General features: G+C 44.8%; 1 protein-coding gene and 1 pseudogene across 3 annotated transcripts in view; both read right to left on the reverse strand.

Annotated features, from left to right (window-relative positions):
• MACROH2A2 (macroH2A.2 histone) overlaps window positions 1-25,145 on the reverse strand; it is a 31,316-nt gene that overhangs the window by 1,777 nt on the left and 4,394 nt on the right. The window contains exons 2-7 of one of the 3 annotated variants that reach the window (XM_068982161.1): window positions 15,533-15,639; window positions 14,094-14,264; window positions 12,387-12,497; window positions 10,904-11,003; window positions 7,034-7,123; window positions 193-367 (exon numbers count right to left, since the gene is read on the reverse strand). In XM_068982161.1, coding sequence (XP_068838262.1) covers window positions 193-367; window positions 7,034-7,123; window positions 10,904-11,003; window positions 12,387-12,497; window positions 14,094-14,264; window positions 15,533-15,639 — 754 coding nt within the window. Of the gene's footprint in view, window positions 1-192; window positions 368-7,033; window positions 7,124-10,903; window positions 11,004-12,386; window positions 12,498-14,066; window positions 14,265-15,532; window positions 15,640-25,145 lie in introns of all 3 variants that reach the window. The other 2 variants (XM_068982160.1, XM_068982162.1) reach the window with 2 other exon arrangements.
• On the reverse strand, window positions 24,669-25,063 carry LOC138087243 (HIG1 domain family member 1A, mitochondrial pseudogene; annotated as a pseudogene).

The following is a 25,145-nucleotide window of genomic DNA, read 5'->3' on the forward strand; positions in this document are numbered from 1 at the left end:
GAACGATGGAAACTGGGTTTCTATACTCTGTCGCCTGGTCAAAGAGCTTGGCTGCCACCAGCACTCCTTGGTTACATCCTCTGGGATGGCCAAGCTGGATGTGACCAAGTGGGGGCGCAGCTGGTTCCCAGGGAGAAGGCTGGATGGACTGACCCAGCATCCCTGCCGCCCGCCCAGAAGAGAACATCTTACCTGCCGCTGGGGAAGGGCGGGAACGCCACCGACTTCAGCTTCTTGTCCTCTGCTGCCGAGAGGCAATTTTTGATGGTCTCTTCAAGCTGCTCTTCGCATTTGTCGGAGCCCCACTGAGGAATGTGACAGTGGATGACAAACTTGGCTGCGAGTCCGCTCGACTGGCTGACGGCAGCTGCGACATGAGAGAGAGATGCTGCAGGTCATTTCTTATGTCTCCACGCTAAGCCAGGGGGTTAGGCTGAACCTCCTGCGTCCTCCTCGGGAGAGGAAGAGCCGTGGCAGAATTGCTTTTGACAGTTGGCACAAGTTTCGGGTACACAGTGGAAACAGATGTGACAGTATGCCGCAGACGTTCACATGGTCTGCCTTCTGGCCTCCTAATCAAAGGTGTGGGGCTTCCCAGGTAGTATGTGTGCAGTGGTAGAGAATCTGCCTGCCAATGCAGGAGACGTGGGTTCGATCCCTAAGTTGGGGAGCTCCTCTGGAGGAGGAAACGGCAACCTACTCCAGTACTCTTGCCTGGAAAATCCCATGGACAGAGGAGCCTGGCGGACTACAGTCCATGGGGCCACAAAGAGTTGTACATGAGTGAGCACACATGTGCACACACACAATCAAAGGTACACAGTGGACTCGTCTCTGACTCCTGGAACCTGTGAATGATAACTTATGTGGAAAAAGCGACTTTGCAGATGTGATTAAGCGAAGGACAGTGAGATGGGAAGGTTATCTTGGACTATCCAGCTGAGCCCTAAATGTATCATACAGGTTCTGATAAGAGGGAGGCAGAGAGGTCAAAGGTAGGCGAAGGCACTGTGACAGAGGAGCAGGGGTGGGAGTGATGTGTCCAGGGGTCAAGGAATGCAGGAGGCCGGAAGCTGGAGCGGGCTTCCCAGGTGGCGAGAGTGGTAAAGAGCCTGCCTGCCAATAAATGCCGGTTCGATTCCTGTGTTAGGTAGATCCCCTGGAGGAGGGCAAGGCAACCCACTCCAGTACTCTTGCCTGGAGAATCCCATGGACAGAGGAGCCTGCCGGGCTACAGTCCATAGAGTCACAAAGAGTCGGACATGACTGAAATAACTTAGCACAAACAGAAGCTGGAACAGGCAAGGAACAGCTGCTTTAAGAAGGAACCAGCCCTGCCAGCACCTTGATTTTAGTTTCTTAAGACTCACTGCGGCCTTCTGATGTCCAGAGCGCTAAGACAATACATTTGTGTTGTTCGATGCTACCAAGTTCGTGCTAATTTGTGCAGGCCTGTGATAGTTTCTAGTGATAGGAGACTAATACAATGGCTTTTAAAAACTGACAAGCCCTCTCGTCTCTCCCCATCTGAGGTCCTGACTTGGTAGGTCTGATGCAGGCCTTGTGCTTGGTGATTTGAGGACCCTCCCTAAGTTGAGACCCACTCTACTAGGTTGTACACCTCCTTGGACAGGGACTGTCTTTTGATCATCCCTGTATACCTGAGAAGCCTGCAGCGAGCAGGTGTTCACAATAGGTTGTGGAGTTAAATCACGGCCGCTTGGTCTCGTAATTTCAGTTCATACTCCCTATTTTTACTTTTTACTCCCCCAAACCTCTTTATTGTCAGAAGCAGAGCTGATAGTGAGGAGTTCTAGGTAAGTCCTTGTGGCCATTGATCTCCAAAGGAGCGGTTGGGTCTGATCCACTGGCCACTCTCTGGCCCCTTGGAGGCGTCGGTGGCTGCAGCCACCTGCTGCTTGCCTCTAAGCCACCCACCTTGTGGAGCTGGGGCTCTGTGCCACTCAAGGAACCAAATTTAGCAGAGGCCCCCCCACCCTCCTGCAGTGGCCAGGCTCTGGGAGACCGGGGGACTTAGAGCAGGTCACGCTGCTATGGCAGCATTTCTTACAAATATATGTCTGCCGCATTCCAGAGCAGCATGTGGGGTTGATTTAAAAGACTTATTTGGAAGGTATGACGCCCACCCAGTACACGAGCTGTGTTTCCTCGTGATGTCCATCCACCGTGCTGAAGAGGCTATACCTGCACAGGCCAGGGTGGGTGGCGACAAATGCAAGGGGCGTCCCCTGCCTGTCGGCTACAGCTGTGAACGCCCTGCCTTCCCAGTGCCCAGGCTGGTGCCAAGCGTCTGATTAGTGACTGAGTGAGTTAAGGAATCGATATAAATACTGAGGCAGCAGTGGGCATGACTGGTTGACTCTCCGACCATGTACATTTGTACACCAGAAGCAGAATGTTCCCACTGGCCTTGTGGTTCAAGGGAACCCAGTATCGTGGGGATTGGCACTGCCTGCTTGGGGCAACTTCCCTGAGGCCCTCACTGTTCTTATACACTGGGGAGATTTCAGCTCCTTACAAACCAGGTTGATTTATTTTATATATGTTTAAAATATGATCATGTTACCAGCTGAATGATACTCTTTTTAATGTTAAAAGTCATTTTAAATAAGAGAAATGTACCCCTAGTGGTAGTGTTAAGTGAAACAAGAAATGTGTTAAGTTAATCAAGAAAAAATGGCGTGCCTTCTCATCCCCTCTGACACTCTCTATTTACACTAGGTTTCTTTTTTTGCTGTTGTTGTTTCTTTCTTTGGTGTTTTTGGTCCATGCTACATGGTATGTGGGATCTTAGTTCCCCCACCAGGGATTGGACCCAGGCTCCCTGCAGTGGGGATCGTCAGGGAAGTCCCTACACTAGATTTTGAAGGAAGTCCATGGTAGCAGGTCAGCCTAAAACAAAGCATTTCCATGGCAACTGGAAATGGAAACCCCCGCTTGTAGTTGTAACGATTTAGTGTTCTCTAGAGGCGCCAAGGTGAAGGTCAAGTGATCTTGGGGCTCGGGACCCTGATATTTGGTAGAAACATCTACTAATACTCTTTATGTGATGTGATGTCCCCTGGTGAGTCACCTTCACTTGGTGGGGACCATGCTCTGAGATGGTAGAGTGGCTGCAAGGAGCCTCTACAACCTTCCTTCAGGGGAGCCCAGCACCTTTTCAGAGTCACCACCGTCAAGTGGACGGCAGGGCGGCCCCTTGTCCTGCTGGGAGGCTGCGGCTGCGGCCGATCCTTGGTCTCCACGGCCCTGTGCAGCAGCCCCTCCTTCTCCTGTCCACCCAGGCCTAGTGTTCTCTCTGCTGCCACTTGGCCCTGGCTCCTACAAACCATTTTTGTCCTCAGTTTTCATCAGCTGCTTACCAGTGACCTTGCTGGAGCCCCAGGTCCAACAGGTGCCCATCAGAGTCATCGCTCGCGCCCAAAGTCAGTTCCCCTTTCTCTGTCTCTGCCGCTGGCACCACCTGTTGGCTTCCTCTGACTTGCCTCACTCCAGGCCCGTCTGCTTCACTTTCACCACCATGTCCCACCCCTCTCCCATCCAGCTTCCCGGCTGGAATCTGGATGCACTTATAATCGCTGTGGGCTTGGACCAAGATGAGTTCTTCCACAGGGAAGTTGCATTTGCTTCTGTGTCATCTGGGGACTCTACCATACCCAGGTCACGTCCCACCAGCCTTCCCAATTGAGGTTTTGGGGCCACAGTGCAAATCCACAGGCGTACCAGCATGTGGTTCAAATTCCCTAGTGAGGCTTTTCCCCATTGGTCTACCCAATGCCAAGGTCAAGACAGGTACTGGCTGCCCTTTCTGCATGGTGGGTCCATGTTTTGCTTTCTGTTAAACTGAAGGTGCCCAGGCTTTGTGTGGGGTCTCCTACTGGACACTCCATCTTGGAAATGTATTCCTTCTTACAATAAGGACATATCTTACAAGTGATGGTGTTTTGAAACTGAATGAAAAAAAAAAAAAAGGTCTAATTTAAACCCTGATGAACTATCTCCCCTTTTGCAGATGCACCCACACAAAATCCTTCTTCCCAGGGAGATAACTGCTGTTTGGCCCCGGGGCATGAATACTTGGCCCTAACAGAGGGATCTGCTTTCTTAGCTCATGCTTGTTTCCTGCAGCTCTCTCAGTCCTTCTGGATTCATTTCTGTTTCTCCCTGTGAGGCTTCTGCGGTCCTTTCAGCAAGAGTCTGTGGACCCCTGACTCTCAACTTTTGCTATCTGAAACTCTGCACCTTTTACCCTCCCTGTTGACTAATAACAAATAACATGTGACCTTCTTAGTGCACAGTCCTCCCCCTTGGTGCTTTGAAGACACTTCTGTCTCCAAGCATCTTTTGTTGCTGACAGGTCTGCTGGCAGGAGAACCATCTTTACAAATGCCCTGCCTTTCCATGGGCTGCTTTTCAGGTTTCTCTGGATTTTTTTTTGGAAAAGCCACCATGATAGGCCAGGTTTTGGATTTATTTTGATTTTTTAAATATACTCAATGTTTTCAACCTGAGGACTCAAGGGTTTCATTCTGGAAAATTCTCAGTCAGGACCTTTTTTAAATTGAGGTATAGCTGATTTATAAAATACTAGTTTCAGGTGTGCAACATAGTCCTTCAGGATTTTTATAGATTATACTTCATTTAACGTTATGATAAAATACTGGCTATATTAGCTGCATTCCCTGTGCTGAACAATATATCCTTGTAGTTTCTTTATTCCACACATAGTAGTTTGTAACTCTTCATCTTTTTATTAATTATTATTATTAATTTTCTAAACTTTTTGGCCCATGATACAAGATCTTAGTTCCCTGACCAGAGACTGAAGCTGTGATCTTGCAGTGGAAGCATGGGGTCTTAACCACTAGACTGCTTGGGAAGTCCCTTCATCCTTTTACGTTCTGCTTCTCTACCTATTTCCTGCCTCTGGAACTCTTTAGCAGCATGTTGGAGGCTCTCGTTTTATGTAGAGAAGCTATTTTTCTCTCCTTCCCATCCTATCAGGCAGTTTGCAGGTGCTTCCCCAAGACCCCCAGTTAGGATCCTCTCTTACACGGACGATTCAGGGCTGTCTCTGGGTTATACAAGAGATGGGGTAGATGCAGGCACTCGGCTGATGGGTGACCTGGCCCTGGGCTTGGGTGAGGGGCCCTCTGCACCCTTCTGCTACTCTAGAAAATGGACTTCACACAAGCCAGAGCCCGAGGTGTCGGTCAGAACCTTGGCTTCCTGTAAGGGCTGAGATTTCATCCAGCCCCTTCTCTCAGCAGGGAACCTGGCTCGCGTCCCTTCCAAGTGTGAGGTGACTCTAGTTCCCTCAGCAGGTGGCCTCCTGATTTCTCTGCGTATTACCAGAACTGCAGCCCAGCTCCCACGTCCCCTCACTGTTGCTGCTTGCAGCTCTCCTATCTCTGTCTACATGGATGCTTATGTTTTATGTCAGCATGCCACTGTCTTAAAATTTTTTTTTAATTTTTATTTATTTTCGGCTGTGCTGGGTCTTCGCTGCTATGTGAGGGCTTTCTCTAGTTGTGGCAAGCAAGGGCTGCTCTTCATTGTGGTGCACGTGACTCTCCTTGCAGTGGCTTCTCTGTTGCAGTGCACAAGCTCAACAGCTATAACACAAGGGCTTAGTTGCTCCACGGCATGTGGGATCCTTCCGGACCAGGGACTGAACCCATGCCTCTTGCACTGAAGGCAGATTCTTAGCCACTGGACTACTAGGGAAGTCCAATGTCTTAAAATTTTAAAAAGGAAATTCTATCTATCATCGTATGATGAGTGGTATGTGCAGACTGTAAAGTGAGGACATGCGTGCTTTCTTGATCAGTAGCCCTGTAAGTTTTCTTGCAATCCAATCTGATCGTGACATTCCCCAGCTTCTATTTTCAAAAGCACCTCTCTTAGTCTATATGGAGTCAAATCCAGATCATTAGCACAGTCCGAGGGCCAGGCCCATCTCCGGCTGCTGTTCATCTCCTCCCTGCCGGCTCCTGACCTTGCCTTCTCACACTGTGTCCCTACTGCCCACAGTGTCCTTGCCCCCACATAGATCTCGCATCCTCACTGGCACTTCCCCAACTCCCCAAGCAGAGTGTGTGGCTCCCTCTCTGTGCCCCACTTATGTGTCTGTCTCACCTTCTTGACTGTCTAGTGCTGGAGGACAGGAGTGGGTTTTCTTTGTCCTTGGAGCCCCCGCCCCAGGGCAGCACTTGGCACCAACTAGATGTCCCTGGAGGCAGGTGTGAACATGGATCTGAAGTCAGACCCACTTGTCAAAAAGTTACCTTTGAAAGTAAGTGTTCAAACAAACAAAAACCTGTGCACAGGTGTTCAGAGGAACTCTATTCACAGAAGTCAAAGGTGGAAATAACCCAAGTGATGAATGGATAAACAAATGAAATAGTATTCAGCCCTAAAAAGGAACGAAGCACTGATACCAGTTACAGTATGGATGAGCCTCCAAACATTTTAAGTGAAAGAAGCCAGACACAAAAGATCACATATTATACGATTCAATTTATATAAAATATCCAGAAGAGGCAAATCTATAGAGGGAGAAAGCAGACTGGTGGATGTCAGGGGCTGGGGGAGGGACGTGACTACTCAACCCATGTGGAGTTGCTACAGAAGGTGGTAAAAAGTTCTGGGAACCAGGTAGCGGTGACAGAGAAGCAGCGCTGAGTATACTTAATGCCACTGCACCGCACAGGTTTAAAGGTCACAATGGTAAACTTTGTCATGCATTTTCTGCACACACAGAAAGTTACCCAGCCATTCTAGACCGGTTTTGGGTGAGCTGATGATGCCAATTGGCCTGAACTATCCAGACACTTTATAGACCCCATGGTGTATGAAATGATCTATGTGGGCCTGCTCAAATTATCTGAGAGATGCTAAAAACACCTTCCTGACTGATTGTGGCCTGTTTTGCTCTGTGAACTGAATGTGTGTGAAGCATGTCCTGCTAGAGGGGAAGGTGGCTGGGGACGTGACCCAATTCCACACTTACCTTCAGCTACTTCCAAAGGGCCCTGGGACTTGCGAAGCTCCTTTACTGTTTCCAAGAACTCCTTGCCCCCAGCCTTTTCCAAGGCCTTACCTGTGAAGGACAATAGCGGAAAGCCATTGTGGTTGCCCTTTTCAAAGCCATTAATTTACACTGGTTAACAGTTTTACTACGTCTTAAAAAAGTGCTTAGAAAGTAGTAATCAACTTTCACAATTAAATCCTGGTTACCGGGCTTCCCTGGTGGTCCAGCACTTAAGAATCTGCCTGCCAAAGCAGGGGACAAGGGTTCAATCCCTGGTCCGGGAAGACCCCACAAGCTGCGTGACAACTAAACCCATGAGCCGCAACTACTGAGCCGGTGCTCCAGAGCTGGTGAGCTGTAACTACTGAAGCCCACGTGTCTGGAACCTGTGCTCTGTGACAAGAGAGACACTGCAGTGAGACCTCTGTGTGCCCCAGCTAGAGCGCAGCCGCCACTCTCTGCAACTAGAGAAAGCAACATGCAGCAACAAAGACCTAGAACAGCCAAAAGTAAATAACCAAACCTCAAAAATTAAAAAATTAAATCCTGGTTGCCAGTGATCACTGGCGGCAGGGGTCCCTGTGCTTCTATCCAACAGTACTTAGATGCTAGCAAACTCTTTTTTTTTTAATAATTATTTAATTTTTTATTTCACTTACTATTGCTTCTAATGTATCATAGGAATTATTTCCCCAAAATGTTAATCACAGCTGGATTGAAAGAATATTTCCAAAATACAGTAATGTTGTTTCCAACTGTACCACACTATAAGTCTCCTGGAGAGTCAAAGGGGTTTGCTTTTGTGGAATGTGAAATGAGCACAAGGAGCAGAAGCTATTGAGGCAGGTCTAGGCCCTTCAGTCAGAATAGGGAAGAGGCAAAGAAGCTGCTCTGAAGATGCAGAATGCCTCGCTCCCAAATTAGAAATTTTAAAAATGGCCCAGAAAGACAACAATAAAAAAGAAGCCTCAGAAGTTTGCGAAGAGGGAATTTCGTGGTGGTCCCGTGGTTAGGGCTTGGCACTTTCACTGCCGGAGCCCGTGGTGTGGCAAAAAAAAAAACAACAAAACAAAAACACAAAACCAAAAGTATTCTGCGAAAACAAAAGTATTTATAACTTTAAGGTTTAGGGTTAGATAAATAAGGTTTTCTTTTTTTTCAACTTATGTCTTTATTTCTTAACTTGATATTTTATTTAGAAGAAGAAGTCTCCACTGTAGAGGAAAAGGATACTGGAGATATAAAAGACTGATCCCTCTTGAGAGCAAAAAGGAAGCATAAGAAAAACCAGGAGAGGCATAAAATGGGAGAAGTTATACTAGTATGAGTGCTATCAGAGTAAGTCAGTGGTACAAGTTATATTGTTGGCTATCGCCACAAACTCTTCAAAGGACCTTTTTAGAGGTTGATTTGTTCATAAAGCAGTCTCAATGACATGAACTCTTAATGATCTTTTTAAAAAATTAAGGACTCAGAACCTCCACTGGGTTTGGGATCTGACCTTGAGTTTTTGTTTCAATTCTAGTGTTTTTTTCTATTCTACTATCACCCACTACTTAAAAATAGAGCTATCTTTATTGTTTTCCTGATATAAAAATGCAAATACTGTAGAAATGAAAAAGAAGGTAAAACTTTAAAAAATAAACTTATTTTATTTGTGAGAAGCTGCTGCTGGTGCTGCTGCTGCTGCCGCCAAGTCGCTTCAGCTGTGTCCGATTCTGTGTGACCCCATAGATGGCAGCCCACCAGGCTCCGCCGTCCCTGGGATTCTCCAGACAAGAACACTGGAGTGGGTTGCCATTTCCTTCTCCAATACATGAAAGTGAAAAGTGAAAGTGAAGTCGCTCAGTCGTGTTCGACTCTTTGTGACCCCATGGACTGCAGCTCACCAGGCTCCTCCATCCATGGGATTTTCCAAGCAAGAATACTGGAGTAGGGTGCCATTGCCTTCTTCGTGTGAGAAACTAGGACACAGTTAAGTGTTAATCGCCCTGTTGTGTCTGATTCTTTGTGACACCATGGACAGTAGCCCACCAGGCTCCTTGGTTCATGGAATTCTCCCGGCAAGAATCTTGGAGTGGGGTTGCCATTTCCTTCTCCAGGGGATCTTCCCGACTCAGGGATCAAACCAGGGTCTCCTGATTGCAGGGAGATTCTTTACCAACTGAGCCACTGCTGCTGCTGCTGCTGCTGCTGCTGCTAAGTCACTTCAGTCGTGTCTGACTCTGTGTGACCCCATAGATGGCAGCCCACCAGGCTCCGCCGTCCCTGGGATTCTCCAGGCAAGAACACTGGAGTGGGTTGCCATTTCCTTCTCCAATGCATGAAAGTGAAAAGTGAAAGTGAAGTCGCTCAGTCGTGTCCTAGGACACACTTAAGGCAGAGCTCCAGATTAAAACCACTAGGGGGAGGCTTTCCAAACGCAGTGAGTTGAGGGCAGTTGGTAGAGCCTGGGCTGGGTTTGAGGCATGGAGGAGTTGTCACCATCTCTATGTGCAAGAGAAACCCTGTTTCTCTGTAATACGAGTTTTTGTTGTTTGTTTTTTGTGTTTTCTCCCACCCAGTGCTATCATATCTCCATTTCAGCAAAGCAAGTGGCCTCTGATGCCAAGGGGGACACACAGGTGAGCCCGGCAGCCTGGGGCCCCTGGTGCTGCCCTTCAGGGCTGAGCTACTAGTATCCACCCCAAATCACCTACCTCAGGAGCAAGTCCTGTATCCCAGGAACAAAACCTTTTCTTTACTCATTTCTGTCTTGTAAAAATGGGTGAGATGGTGACCATTTAGTTGCCATCTTATTATTTCTAGTGTCTGGAAGCTTACCTTCCTAGGTTCCTCCACTAGCCTGGTCCCACTGGTGGGACAGGGGGCAATCCACTGGTGAAATAATTCAGTGTATACCCTTACAGACAGCCTAACTTGTTCCAGATGTCAATTTCCTTTTTACCAGTGGTGTTCTCAATACTGCAGCTTAAAACACATGTACAGGTTTACCCAAAACAAGCACAACAATACTTAGAGTAACACTGCTCATTATAGCCCATGTTGGAACGGCCCCAGTGCCACCAGGGGTACATTGGATCAACAAACTGTTATATTCCTACAACGGAACACTGAACAGAAAGACAATGAATGAACTACAACCAGGCTCAACAACATCCGTAGGTTTCACAAAGCTGAGCTAAAGGCGCCAGACACAAAAGGAGACGTACTGCACGACTTCTATAAAATCTAAAACAGATGAGGCCCCTCTATGCTATTAGAAGACAGGATAGTGGTAGGGACTTCCCTGGTGGCCCAATGGTTGAGACTCTGTGCTTCCACTGTAGGGGGCGTGGGTTCAGTCCCTGGTGGGGGAACTAAGATTCTGCATGCTGTACAGAGCAGCCACAAACAAACAAATAAACAAAAAAACAGGACATCATAGTGGTTACCCTCGGAGAAAATGGTCCTGGGATGAGGGATGAAGGGGCCTTGTGGGGTGCTGGCAAGGTTCTGCTTCATGATCATGATGCTGGTCACACAGTTTTATTCATCAAGCTGTGCACTAATGATCTGTTTTTGTATGACACTTCAATAAAAATTTCAAAAATATATGCATATTAAAAAAATTAGTTTTTTGATCCCTGGGTCAAACCTGGGTCTCCTGCATTGCAGGCAGGTTCTTTACTATCTGAGGCCCCAGGGAAGTCCCAATACTTCAATGCTGTTCAGTTAAACACAACGGCAGAGTTTGATTGACAGGGTCCACCAAGCAGAGGCTCTCCAGCTGACAGAGACCAGCCTCACGAGAACTTGCCAGAACAGTAGCTATTCTAAGGCACTTCTCCTGAAGTCTCGGAACCTTACCTATATCTTCCTTGAGGTCAATTTCGGCTGTGGTCGGGTGGACGATGCCCTCCACTCTCATGGAGCCAATATGGCTGATGTCACTCTGGGTCAAGGACAGCTGCATTGGGAAGAGAAGATGGAGAATTGGGCGAGGTAAGTCCTACGGAAGACCTTCACATCTGTGCGTTCTTTCACTGACTGCCAACAGAAACGGCTCTACGTGGAACAACCATCTCAAGTTTCCCTGGTGTGTGGTTTTCAGTAGGCTCTTTTGAGCTCAATGGATTTGATATTCACCCTGAGGTTAGCAACACACAACAAATCTGCCTCCTCTTCCAGGAACAGGAATGGGATCTCCCTTCCTTTTCTTCTCCCTATAAATTATGTCCTCATTTCTCTTCTGGGTGGTCTTGGTGTTTGACGTTGTAGTTTCTGAGTAGCTTCAGTTCCCAGCATTCTTTTCAGAGCAGCACAGACCTCTGGGGACAGGGACGCAAAGCCAACCACTTCTGCGGGAGGGAAGTGATGGGTTCCGGGATTCTGACCTGCCTGTGTATGGCCACCTTGTCTTTTGGGGACCCTGGAACCACACTTGTGAAATGCTGCCCTAGGGGCGTGAACTGAGTGGAATGGAAACCATTCTCCATCATCTTCCCACCTGAGCAAGAACTTCTTGCTCCCCTATTTAAGTGAGAGAAAGTGAATCATCTCATAACCACGGACAGCCCCTAGAGCGGACATAACTTCCACTCTTTGCTCCCCTGCTTTCATCAGTGATAAATTAGTAACCTGCCACTTTGATGCGCTTCTCAAAACATGCTCTTGCCAATGGCTTCAAAAGAGGTTCTACCACTGTCAGGCTGCAAACATTCGCTACCTGAGATATGATTAACTGACTCTTTCCACACGTGTCTTATTGCAGCCCCAGTTGACTTAGTAGATAAATTGTCTGTTATGCTTGTGGGAATGAATTATCTGCATGTTTGGCGGGGGCTGCTGTTGTGCTGCTGAAAACTGTTGAAATGTATAACCCAGTTTGTTTTCTTTCTGAAGCCTAGAAAGGCAAGCAGACTGAATTATTGGCAAATAATTCACTTCTAACACCAGGGATATTCAGGGAACATATCTTTCTATTTTCTTTTCATGATAAATTACATCACACCATGTAAAGCAGGCCTTCCAAAGGCTGGTTGAGAAAGTTAGCCCTGGATTTGTTTCTGGTGAGCACAGGAATAGCTGGGACATGGGAAGCAGAAAGATACTAACCAGAAAGATCCACTGGCTGACCAACGTCAGCATAAACAATTCTCAGCACGAAAGAGCTTGTTTATCCTCAAAATGAAGACACTGCCATAGCTTTTTAATTTAAAAATGAATACAAGACCAGAGTGAAAGTTATATCAGGGAAGGAATGGATGAAGGTGGCATCATTGCCTGTAAGCAGTAGGTTATAAAAATGCAGTAGTGCTTTATGGCAGCACATTACAACTTTCTTTATTACCTTCTGCCCTAGCACAAGGCTCTTAGAAGACAGGATAGTGAATCCATCCCCTGGCCCGTCTTCAGAGGTGGAATTTGAAGTCCCTTCTTTATCGCTGTCCTTTGGTTTGGACTGTTGGTAGAAACCAGAAGGACAGATGAGAAATCATCCAGAAAAAGCCCAAAGTGGCTTTTAAGTCTTTCCCTTGGCAACCACCCCGTTGGATATAAAAGGAAGTGGTCAGGTGTTAGGTTCTACTGTTTTTGATGGAGGGAAGCAAGGGATACCAATCTGGGGGAAAAAGGATACTACAAAAAATAAAGTGTATTTAAGGGATTCTTCAGAGAAGGCAATGGCACCCCACTCCAGTACTCTTGCCTGGAAAATCCCATGGATGGAGGAGCCTGGTGGGCTGCAGTCCATGGAGTCTCAAAGAGTCAGACATGACTGAGTGAATTCACTTTCACTTTTCACTTTCATGCATTGGAGAAGGAAATGGCACCCACTCCAGTGTTCTTGCCTGGAGAATCCCAGGGACGGCGGAGCCTGGTGGGCTGCCATCTATGGGGTCGCACAGAGTCGGACATGACTGAAGCGACTTAGCAGCAGCAGCAGCAAGGGATTCTTACGCACCCACAGTCCTTACTCAAACCTGGACACAGGTATGTTATTCTTGCTCTTTTCAACACCTGCACCTTATGGAGGCTGGGGTCATTCATAGTACACTGTCCAATTTCCCTTCTCCCCAGGACTCCCTGGGACACAGCGGCCGAGAAATGAACTCTTTTGTCATCTTTTTAGTCATCACAGAGGTCTGAGGAATGAAAACTTGAAACCCCCAGAGCAGTGCTGTCCAACAGAACTTCCTTCCCTCGTGGAAATGTTCGACCTTTGTGCTGCTTGGTACTGTCAAGCATGTGAATTGCGGCTGGAGGAACTGAGTTTTATTTCATTTTAATTAATTTAAATTCAAATTTAAATAGCCAAATGTCGCTAGTAGTTGCTGTACTGGGCAGCATATGAAAAATATGACTCCACAAATGGCATCTCTGAGTTAAAGCTACGTAGCATATCAGGTTATCCAAACACCTGAAATGCCAGTGGCTGAACTTGGATGACTCTCTGTGGAAGGCTAGAGCTGTGTCAGCATGCCACATGGGGGGAGGTGGGAGGTAGCGTTCCAGGCCAGCATCTCTCACCGAAGATTTTGGTGGGGGCAGTGAAAGGGGTCCGGAAACGTGAAAACCACCATGTTTTGGGGTTGGAAATCTCTAGTAGACCCTGCATGATTATCTGAGCTGGTCTCAAAGACTCTTTATTTATTTATTTATTTTAAAGATTTTTTGGATGCAGCTAATTTTTAAATTCTTTATTGAATTTGTCACAGTATTGCTTCTGCTTTTATGGTTTGATTTTTTGGCTTCCAGGCATGTGGGATCTTAGCTTCCCGGCCAGGGATGGGTCGAACCCACAGGCCCCTGCAGTGGAAGGCGAAGTCCTAACCACTGGGCTGCCAAGAAGTCCCCTCTTTATTCTTTTTCGCAGACATTCCTATCATTTCCTCCCCCCACCCACCCACGGTACCAAACTGAGGCAAGTCCCCAGTCCTTTGGAGATGCTGGCAACATCCTCCTCTTTGGATGGTTCAACTTCCCTCCTGTTCTGTGAGTGTCTGGGGCTCACAGGTGCCACTAGGCTTACCTTTTTGGATGTCCGTGGTTTGGCAGCCTTCGATTTCTTTCCCCCCTTCTTTCCTGACGTGGCCTTCCTTCCTCTTTTCTCTGGGGGAGGGGAGAGGATGGTTTCTGACTTGCCTTTGGTCCCTCGCTTTTTGGCCAGCAGTTCAGGGTGGATTCTGGGCAGGACGCCTCCGCTGGCGATGGTGACTCCTTTTAGCAGCTGAAGAGAGACGATGTGTGAGCTCAGACAGCAAAGAGCATGTTGGTTCTGGATTAAAAATGATTCTAACTGTTGGCAAAGAAAGTGTTAAATCTGGTCTCTGCTTTCCAAAGAAACTGCAGGATACACGAGATTTAACTGGTTTTCCCTGTCTCACGGGTAGGGCTTTTCTCTGTAGGTATCAAGGCAATCCACAATTTGGCATAGAAAAAAAAAAACAAGCAAAGTGAAATGAAAGCGTAGACAGGGTGGAACCAGGGATGTTGCCCAGAGCTCAGAAATTCCAGACATAACAGAGGATAAAGAGCTTCAGATGTAGGAGCACAGCTTGACAAAGTGGGGTTCAAAGGTTAATGCAAGGGCTAGACTCAGTTAACAACCTTCCTCACTCCTTTGATCATGCATTCCATCAGTAAAATATGTTTGGCCATGCACCTCCCAATGGATATCTGTTTACTCTAACTAATCGACATGAACTGCTACACTAATACATTTTGCACATTCTATAGCAGTGCCACTCCAAGTGTGGTCTGCAACCAGGGCCCGTCCATAAGCTATTATTACCCATCTGTGGCAAAGGCGGTACAGAAATCACGAGGAAGCGTCTAATAAGTTGATAGAGTTATTGTTTATCTACTGGATCTAGTAACAACAAAATTGTAGCTGGTAGTTTGTATATTTTTGTCTTTTGATTTTTCTAGTAATTACTTTTTATTTTATTTTTGGAAATTATCAGTTCATGTTGGATTGGAAATAGGAACTGATTCTTAGCCACAAACAGGTTGAAAAAACAAGACCAGAAAACAAATATAAATGAAAGTTCTTATACTATCTACCTGCTACCTCGCACATCTTCTGTGGGGGGAATGAAGGCGGGAATTTACTTGATTTTGGAAACAGTTTTAAAGTATAAAGGGTTAGTTTTGATAACAGAAAGAAGGACACTTCTGCCCTCATCAGAATAAATCATCAACAAAGACTGGGTGAGGAAACTGTAAAGAGAAGAACACGTGTGTACCGCACCTCCCCCAGCAACACACAGAGCTTGGTTTTACAGAGGAAGCGAAGCTCTGGCAAGATTCAGAATATATAATGGAGTCTATTCCAGAGACAATTTTATTTTGGATCTCAGTCCTATACTATCTGAATGTTTCAGTGTAGATGTAACTGGGCACTACAGCAGGAAGTCTTTCTAACCAGCTGGGTCCACAAGCAGTAATGTGTTTGGCAAATCCATTTGGTGGCTGGTGTCAATGCTTCAGACGTACCTGGTTGAGCTCCTCGTCATTGGCAACAGCCAGCAGGATGTGTCTTGGGGCTATCCGGGCCTTCTTGTTGTCCCTTGCTGCATTCCCAGCCAATTCTAGAATTTCCGCTGAAATTTCAAGGGAGTGTTAATAGGCAATCACAGAATGGGGTCTGAGCTTTCCAAAGCTTTTCTTTGGAAATGGTCTTTGAGTTTGATCACTTTTACTCATTTGCGGTTTTTATGTCGGGGGCTGGAAAGAAATCCAGAAAACTGAAAAGTACTCAGGTCACAGACATGTAAGGTATTTTAGAAAGACCTGATATATGATCCGGTGGCAAAGTCTTCTAGCTGTCCCTTGACATTAATTCTCCCCCATCTTTCTTAGCGGTAGACCTCTGATTTTTTGCTGAGCCCATAATCACAGGAATGAAGACAGTATTCCCCAGTCTCCCTTGTTGATAAATGTGGTCATGTGACAAAGATCTGGTCGTGTTGCATGGTACTTCTGGGAAGTATCTGTCAATGAAAGGACAGTGCTCTTCTTCCCTCTTCACCGGCAGACTAAGGACACGATGGCTGGAATTTGAGCAGCCACCTTTGTCCAAGAGTAAGAAGTGGATTACAGAGCAACAAGATAGAAGGAACCAGAATCTCTTATGACCGTGGAGCCTCCTTGTCTTCTATAGACTTCTTTTGTATGAGAGAAAAAGAAACTGTCTTGTTAAAGCCACATTCAGCAGAAAGAGGGTGAAGTTGCTCAGTCGTGTCCGACTCTTTGCTACCCCGTGGAGTATAGCCTACCAGGTTCCTCTCCATGGGATTTTCCAGGCAAGAATACTGGAGTGGGTTGCCATTTCCTTCATCCAAGGGATCTTTCCAACCCAGGGATCGAACCCAGCTCTCCCGCATTGCAGGCAGATGCTTTAACCTCTGAGCTACCAGGGAAGCCCACACTGAGCAGAAGTTAACCCTTATTAAAACATAACCCTAATATAAAACCCGAGTTTCTTTCACTGTGCAGCCATTTCTGAGGAGAGCTGAGACCCCTTTCAGAATCTCCTTCCTCTTCACTTGATGCCCCTGGTCCCTTATGTCCTAAAGGAAAGTGGATAGAAAGAACTGATTTATACTCGGGGGTGAGGAACTACTTAACCTAAAAGGTGAACTCCTAATGGGAATACCTTCGAGACCTAGGAAGGGAGCTTTGTTGGGCCCCAGGGGTTTTTCACATATCCTTCAGGACCTAACCATGGCTCTGACTTCAGCAAACGTATCATTTGATAAATGTGAAAAAGTTTAAAGAAAAGAATATTCCTAAAAGTATTTCACATACTATCAAAATTTTGGAGTCAAAATTAAAAAAAATCCATAGAATTGGTTTATACTCCTGAATGCTTTCTCCTTCCACCTTTATTTATTTATTTATTCTTTCTCAATTTTAGAAGAATGTTTTGCTAAATCAAATTTGTCTGCCTTCAAAAGTATGAATGAGCCTGTAAAAAAATTCCTTCCCTAGAAAGAATTCCTTCCCTAGCGAAAAAGGCAAAGTGCCAATGTGTTATATGTGGGGCCGGGGGGAATTGTATGTGCATGAATGTGTTGTAATGTATGTATGTGTCCAGGTGTGTGTGTACGTGTGTGTGTTGAGGGGATTTGCTTGTACAATGGCATATATACTAAGCCCTAAAATTAAGACAGTTTTGCATGAGTCTATACAATCAACCCAATTTCAAATAAAACAACATATGCAATTGCCATCATTCATAAAATCTATGGCAATAAAATAAAAAGTTGGCATAAATATGCCATATTAACTAAGCAAATGTGATTAACAAAAAATTAGAATAAAATAAGCATTAGAGTTAAATATTTATATGGCATTTCCATAATGAAAAGCACTAAATCACTGCAAATTCATTCTCACATCTTTTCCAGGTTATTAAGCAAGGAATATGGTGTTTACCCACAATTCATTTACACAGTCACGGCGTTTTCTGAATTAAAGATTGAGGCACCATGGTTTGAAAAATATGAGCAGGCTTGTTGGGAATGGAACACAGGAGCATTTGAAATGAATGCCATATTAGATATCTAACATGGTTTGCTGCCTTCGGATTGTTGCCCAACTTTTCTTTCTTTTCAAAAGGGTGCCCAATGGGGCTTCCCTGGTGGCTCAGTGGTAAAGAATCTTTCTGCCAGTGCAGGAGACTCTAGTTCGAACCCTGGTCAGGGAAGATTCCACATGCCGCGGAGCAACTAAGCCTGTGCACCACAACTCTTAAGCCTGGCGTCTAGATCCCAAGAACCACAACTATTGAGCTCATGTGCTACAACTACTGAAGCTCGAGTGCCCTAACGCCTGTGCTCCAAAACAAGAGAAGCCACCACAATAAGAAGCTGTGCATTGCAAAAGAAGAGTAGCTCCTGCTCACCACAACTAGAGAAAAGCCCACTCAGAAGACTCAGCACAGCCAAAGAAATCAATCAATCAAATTATACAAAAGGGAACCCATCAAAGGAGGTGTCATTGTAAAGTCTTCACAAATAGCTTGTGTTCTGACTCTAGGCTGAAATGTATAGCACCCCACTGAGCACAATTAAAAGGACTTTCCTATACCTGCTGATCCCAGGGGCCCCAAACCTGGGAGGAAGGAGCGCTCCACTCACCTCTTTGTCTAGATGGTGGAAATGGGCCTCTGAGTTTTAAGCTTCTGAACAGGTGAATTTCTTTGAGCATCACGGACCGTAACTGTCCTGCCTCTGTCACCAGCATTTAGAGGAAGCAGTTAAGGATCCTCTCCAGGGTTCATCAAATTAACCATCAGTATGAGAGGCAGGGCTAATGGGAAGCTTGCAGCCCATGCTTGCAGCCTTCAGGAAGCCCCTAAAGGTCAGGTTATTTTCAGCTTGACAGACAGATGCAAAGACTGGATTCTCAAAGGGAAAATCTGCCCTCATCGCACACGGCCACAGGAAGAGGCTAAAGGCAGCAATTTGTTAGAAGGCGCAATGCAGGCCCACGGGTGAGGCTGGCCCGTGTGCAGCTGGGCTCTTGGACTAACTCTTCCGAAATAATTTATAGGGAGGAACAGCTTGATCGTGTGCTCGAGTGCGAAGCAGAGGTAGAACTTTTTCTCTTTAAAGAGGAAAAAAAAGAATACACAGCAGAAAATCTAGACCTAGAAGCTCTTTTCTCTGTTGGATGTTTAGCCTAAGCATTCCTTGGGGCAGATTTCACCATTTAAATGTTTGAAATAACGTTAATCATTATTAATATTTTCGAATGTTGTTATGACAAATATATTCATGTCACCTATAAAAGTTTGCTACACTCCTGAGTGATTTTACTGATTTTGGGAAAACGAGTATCCTTGTGCGAACTGGCAATCGATAGAAAAACTGAATTTATATGGCACACAATGTTTCACTGCAAATTTTGTGGGAAGATCATAATTTGTTAAGTGGTGGAGACTTCCATGGAAATCTGGAAATTTCTACAGCAAACCGCTCACTTCTCACAAGTCACACTTCCAGTCACAGTAACCATCTGGAATACAACTGATAGTAAAAAGAATGATTTCTTAGCCAAAAAGGATGCAGGAAAGCTCATCACGCACATTATTCTTGGAAGAGCCCGTGTCCTCTCATTCTGGACACAATCTAACCCAACAATGGACAGCTCAGCTCACAGGAGATGGGAAATAGCAGAGCGCGGGACCATCTCCTGCCCTCGCCTCTGCACGTTTATCCACCCGCCCACTAGGTGGCGGTGTCCCTGGTTTGGGTGCTCTGCTCTGCTCTGCTCAGGCTGCGCAGTCTTCTGGGGAAATCTCTCAGTCACAGTGCCCGCTTCCATCCTCCTTCCCATGTCACCAGATCTGTCCCTCCAGCCCTGCCATGATGTCACCTGGGTGTTCTGCAGGTAAATCAAATTCACCACATCCCCAAATCTAAATCATTCCCAGAAACAGGTTCTTCCCATGACCCCTGGGACTGGCAGTTCCATCCACACACAGACCTGGAGTCATTCTCTATCCCTACCTCACTTTCTCCCTCTCTTCACTTGGCCTCATCAGTCTTACACATCTTTTTTTCTCTTCTCCAAACTTATTGCCATTACCTGAGTTAAACCTCTCTTCTCCTCCAGCCCAGATAATTGTGGTGGCTGCCTAAGTGGTTTTCCTGTCCCCGGTTTTGTCTTCCTCTAGACGCATGCCAAAAAGGCCAGCACTGGCCGATGGCATCTTTGTACAAATTAGAAAAAGATGCCCCTTCCTCAAGATGCTGGACTGCCCTGCTTTTGTTAGGACAAGACGCTTTACCGCCATCTGCTGGAAGTGTTCATAAGTTACAGTTCTTTGAGGTCTGTGATGTGAATGTTACTACCTTAAATGTATGTCCTTGGGCAGTGTACAACCTGTGCAACCACAGGTGTGATCCTGGCTGCCAAAGTGATCTTTTCAAAACCCAAATGTAAAAACTAAAAAATCAATAGATTAAAAAAAAGTTTGGTGTTAAATCAGTTTGGTTCAGTTCAGTCACTCAGTTGTGTCCGACTCTCTGCAACCCCATGGACTGCAGCATGCCAGGCTTTCCTGTCCATCAGCAACTCCCGGAGCTTGTGCAAACTCATGTCCATTGAGTCGGTGATACCATCCAACCATTTCATCCTCTGTCGTTCCCTTCTCCTGCTGCCTTCGGTGTTTTCCATTATCAGGGTCTTTTCTAATGAGTCAGTTCTTCATATCAGGTGGCCAAAGTATCAGTCCTTTCAGTGAATATTCAGGACTGATTTCCTTTAGGATGAACTGGTTGGATCTCCTTTCAGTCCAAGGGACTCTCAAGTCTTCTCCAACACCACAGTTCAAAAGCATCAATTCTTTGGTGCTCATCTTTCTTTATAGAATGACTCACATTCATACATGACTACTGGAAAAACCATAGCTTTGACTAGATGGACCTTTGCTGGCAAAGTAATGTCTCTCCTTTTTAATAAGCTGTCTAGGTTGGTCATAGCTTTTCTTCCAAGGAGCAAGCATCTTTTAATTTCATGGCTGCAGTCACCATCTGCAGTGATTTTGGAGCCCAAAACAATAAAGTCTCTCACTGTTTCCATTGTTCCCTATCTATTTGCCATGAAGTGATGGGACCGGATGCCATGATCTTCATTTTTTAAATGTTGAATTTTAAGCCAGCTGTTTCACTCTCCTCTTTCACTTTCATCAAGAGACTCTTCAGTCCTTCGCTTTCTGCCATAAGGGTGGTGTCACCTGTGTATCTGAGGTGATATGTCTCAGATATTTCTCCCAGCAATCTTGATTTCAGCTTGTGTTTCATCCAGCTCAGCATTTCGCATGATGTACTCTGCATATAAGTTAAATAAGCAGGGTGACAATATACAGCTTTGACGTACTCCTTTCCCGATTTGGAACCAGTCTGTTGTTCCATGTCTGCATACACATTTCTCAGGAGGCAGGTAAGGTGGTCTGGTATTCCCATCTCTTGAAGAATTTTCCAGTTTGTTGTGATCCACACAGTCAAAGGCTTTGGTGTAGTCAATAAAGATGTTTTTCTTGAATTCTCTTGCTTTTTCTATGATCCAACGGATGTTGGAAATTTGATCTCCGGCTCCTCTGCCGTTTCTAAATCCAGCTTGAACATCTGGAAGTTCTCGATTCATGTACTGTTGAAGCCTGACTTGGGAGAATTTTGAGCATCACTGCTAGTGTGTGAGATGAGTGCAATCGTGCGGTAGTTTGAACATTCTTTGGCATTGCCTTTCTTTTGGATTGGGTTGATTGCCATTCTTTCCCAGTCCTGTGGCCACTGCTGAGTTTTCCAAAGTTGCTGGCATATTGAGTTCAGCACTTTAACAGCATCATTGTTTAGGATTGAAATAGTTCAACTGTGAGCGATTTCATCACCTCCACTAGCTTTGTTCATAGTGATGTTTCCTGAGGCCCACTTGACTTCGCATTCCAGTATGGCTGGCTCCAGGTGAGTGATCACGCCATCGTGGTTATCTGGTCATTAAGATCTTTTTTGTATAGTTCTTCCATGTATTCTTCCCTGGTGGCTCAGAGGTTAAAGCGTCTGCCTGCAACATGGGAGACCCGGGTTCGATCCCTGGGTCGGGAAGATCCCCTGGAGAAGGAAATGGCAACCCACTGCAGTACGCTTGCCTGGAAAATTTCATGGACAGAGGAGCCTTGTAGGCTATAGTCCAAGGGGTTGCAGAGAGTCAGACACGACTGAGCGACTTCACTCACTTCACTCACTCCATGTATTCTTAGCACCTTCTGCCTCTGTTAGGTCCATACCATTTCTGTCCTTTATTGTGCTCATCTTTGCATGAAATGTTCCCTTGGTATCTCAGATTTACTTGAAGAGATCTCTAGTCTTTCCCATTCTATTGTTATCCTCTATTTCTTTGCATTGATCACTGAGGAAGGCTTTCTTATCTCTCCTGCTATGAATTAAATTTACCCATTGGTGTTAAATGGATAGACCCAATTGTCTGGAAATGATGTGTAAATGATAGGTTTCTCGGTTACATGAAGATTTCATGAAGTGCTCTCAAATTCAACCTTGTTTTTTTTTTTTTTTTCCTTTGTCCACGCTGAGTGGCATGTGGGATTTTAGTTCTCCAACCTGGGATCGAACCCATGCTCTCTCAGTGGAAGCATGAAGTTGTAACTACTGAACTGCCAGGGAAGCCACTCAACCCTGTTTTAAGGTCTATTTGTCCAGTCAATTAAAAATAATTACAGAACATTTTCTCACCATAAAATGATTATAAATATCTTGATATCAATATCATGATATTTATTGCTGATGGATACAAAATTCTTTTCCAGAATCTGGGCTTGCTTTTTCAGTCCATTTCCCTCACTTACATCAGAGATGTAAACTGGGCCAGCATGTAAACTGAACTATGAATGTGATGTCCATTCTCGGAGGCTGGTGGATGTTTCTAGATGAGCAGTCCAACAGGTACTTGAGGCGGAGTGTGCAACCTCCCCCATAGGTTTGGACCAGAAATGGCCTATGGCTCTAAAGTCATAATGACGTGTGAACCTGGGGTCAGCCAGGCAGCCAGTCTAGAGAAGTCCAGTAGTTGGGCAAGGCCAACTACTATTTCTCCCCAAGCGCCTGAAAGTTTGTGCGACCTTTTTTTTTGGCTAAGTAGCACCCACTCTTTTGTTTTTTTCCATTTGGTGTAGATTTCATTTTTATTTGTTAAATATTTAAATTTTTAATAGATTTTATGAAATTGGGGGATCTGCTCCAGGAAAAATTAAAATGGACTTTAAAGTATGGATAATTTCTTGGTACAGGTTTACTTAATAGAAAGAATGGTTCATGAATTTCAAAGATTTGTGAAATATGACTTTGCATTTTTACATGCTATTTTAAAACAATTTATTTACTTTTAATTGGAGGATAATTGCTTTGCAATGTTATGTTAGTTTTTGCCATACAACAACATGAATCAGTCATGGGTATACATGTCCCTTCCCTCTTGAACCTCCCTCACACCCACCCACCGGCCCCCATCCTATCCATCTATGTTGTCCCAGAGCACCAGGCTGAGTTCCCTGCGCTAACAGCAACTTCCCATTTGTGTCTATTTCACACATGGTAATGTATGTATGTCAGTTCCACTCTTTCAGTTCATCCCACCCTCTCCTTCCCTTGCTGTGTCCAAAGTCTGTTCTCTAAGCCTGTGTCTCTATTCCTGCTCTGCAGATAGGTTCATCAGCACCCTTTTCTAGATTCCATATATATGTGTTAATATACAATATTTGTTTTTCTCTTTCTAACTTACTTCACTCTGTATAACAGTCTCTGGGGTCATCTGCCTCACTAGAACTGACTCAAATGTGTTTCTTTTTATGGCCAAGTAATATTCCATTATATATATGTACCACAACTTCTATATCCACTCATCTGTCAATGGACATCTAGGTTGCTTCCATGTCCTGGCTATTGTAAATAGTACTGCATTGAACACTGGGGTACATGTGTGTTTTTCAATTATAGTTTTTCCAGGGTATATGCCCAGTAGTGGGATTGCTGGGTCATATGGTAGTTTTATTACTAGTTTTTTAAGTATCTTCATACTGTTCTTCATAGTGGCTGTATCAATTTGCATTCCCACCAATTTACACGCTATTTTTAAAATCCTTTTCTTTTTCTTAAAAAAAATTTTTTATTGACGTATAGTTGATTTACAATGTTGTGTTAATTACTGCTGTACAGCAGAGACTCAGTTACACATACGTATATGTACATTCTTTTTTTGTATGTGTGTTCATTTACTTTAATAACACTACATTTATCATGTTATCACCATGGAATGTAAATTCAAGTTAGACAAGAAAATTTCACAAGTACAGCAAAGCATTCTGTGATATACCAAAGTTTGTATAATGTCTGACGAAACCAGCTTGCTCATCAATCACTTCCATTATAGGCATTTTATTTAGTTGATGATTCTTTTGGAGAGAATAAACATACTGCACACATTTAAAAAGTGTTTTCCATTTACCTTTGCATTAGCACTTAAAATACACATTTGTTTCAAAATAACAGTTAATATTATTCTAATATAACAGCAGCAAAATATAATTCTGCAACTACAGAAGAGCTAAAAGGGATCTACAATTTAAGTTATTCTCATGTTTACAACTACGATTCTAAAATAAATACTATTCCAAAGTGGCTCTGTTACCAGCTTTTTAGGTTTGGTTTAAAAACACACACAGACTTGCAGGGAGGTTTATAACGTTGTATTCCACGCACTGTTCTGAAAGGGTTCCTCAAAAGCCAACCAGTCCTTAAAACAGAACTCAGTCCACTAGGCAGTCAGAAAGTTAAATTAACTGGGGTAAATAGGATTCCTACATTACATCAAAAGCATATGATATTCTGCAGCAACTGGGAGCATTTTCAGGATTGGCATGTTGTCTTCTTTGGAACTAATTTCAACGGAAGAGTTTAAGAAGGTGGACAGGTACCGCTATCAAGTGTATTTAAAAGTGACATGTTTTTTTTTGTGCTGATCTGACTCCCCTGAATGACCTAGCTAGCGAACTAGTCACCAGTAACTTGGTCACCACGCAAATCAAGCCTGCAAGAAAGGAAGCCCATATTCAAATTACCATGTTCTTGTCTGACCCAAACAATGTATTTTCAATATAAACATATGAGCTCAATATGAGATGTCTAACTAAAGCAAGCACCACCAACAAGACCAAGACGGCATCTCCTCTTCTAAGGTTTAGTTTTGCCCAGAATTCCTGATACAGGGAATAGCCCATACCAAGAATCGTTGCTCCCACAACAAAGCCTTGGGCTGCCACACGCATGTGGGTCAGGTGAACATTCATTTTAGTGTTTTCCCTGCTTTTCAATCTATATAATCCATATGCAACAATTGCTGCCACACCTGCCATTCCAATGGGGACAAACAGTGAGCTTTTAGGGTAAGTTTAGATCCGTGATCTTCATCAAATGAAGAAAGAGAAACATCTGTGTTGCTTGACATAGTGACTGAATAATCTTCAGACAACTACAAGACGTTTCAGGTTCCTACTGGCTTCTTGTACATTCTTTTTCATGTTCTTTTC

This window comes from Capricornis sumatraensis, chromosome 10, assembly GCF_032405125.1.
Source record: "Capricornis sumatraensis isolate serow.1 chromosome 10, serow.2, whole genome shotgun sequence".
Lineage (NCBI taxonomy): Eukaryota > Metazoa > Chordata > Mammalia > Artiodactyla > Bovidae > Capricornis > Capricornis sumatraensis.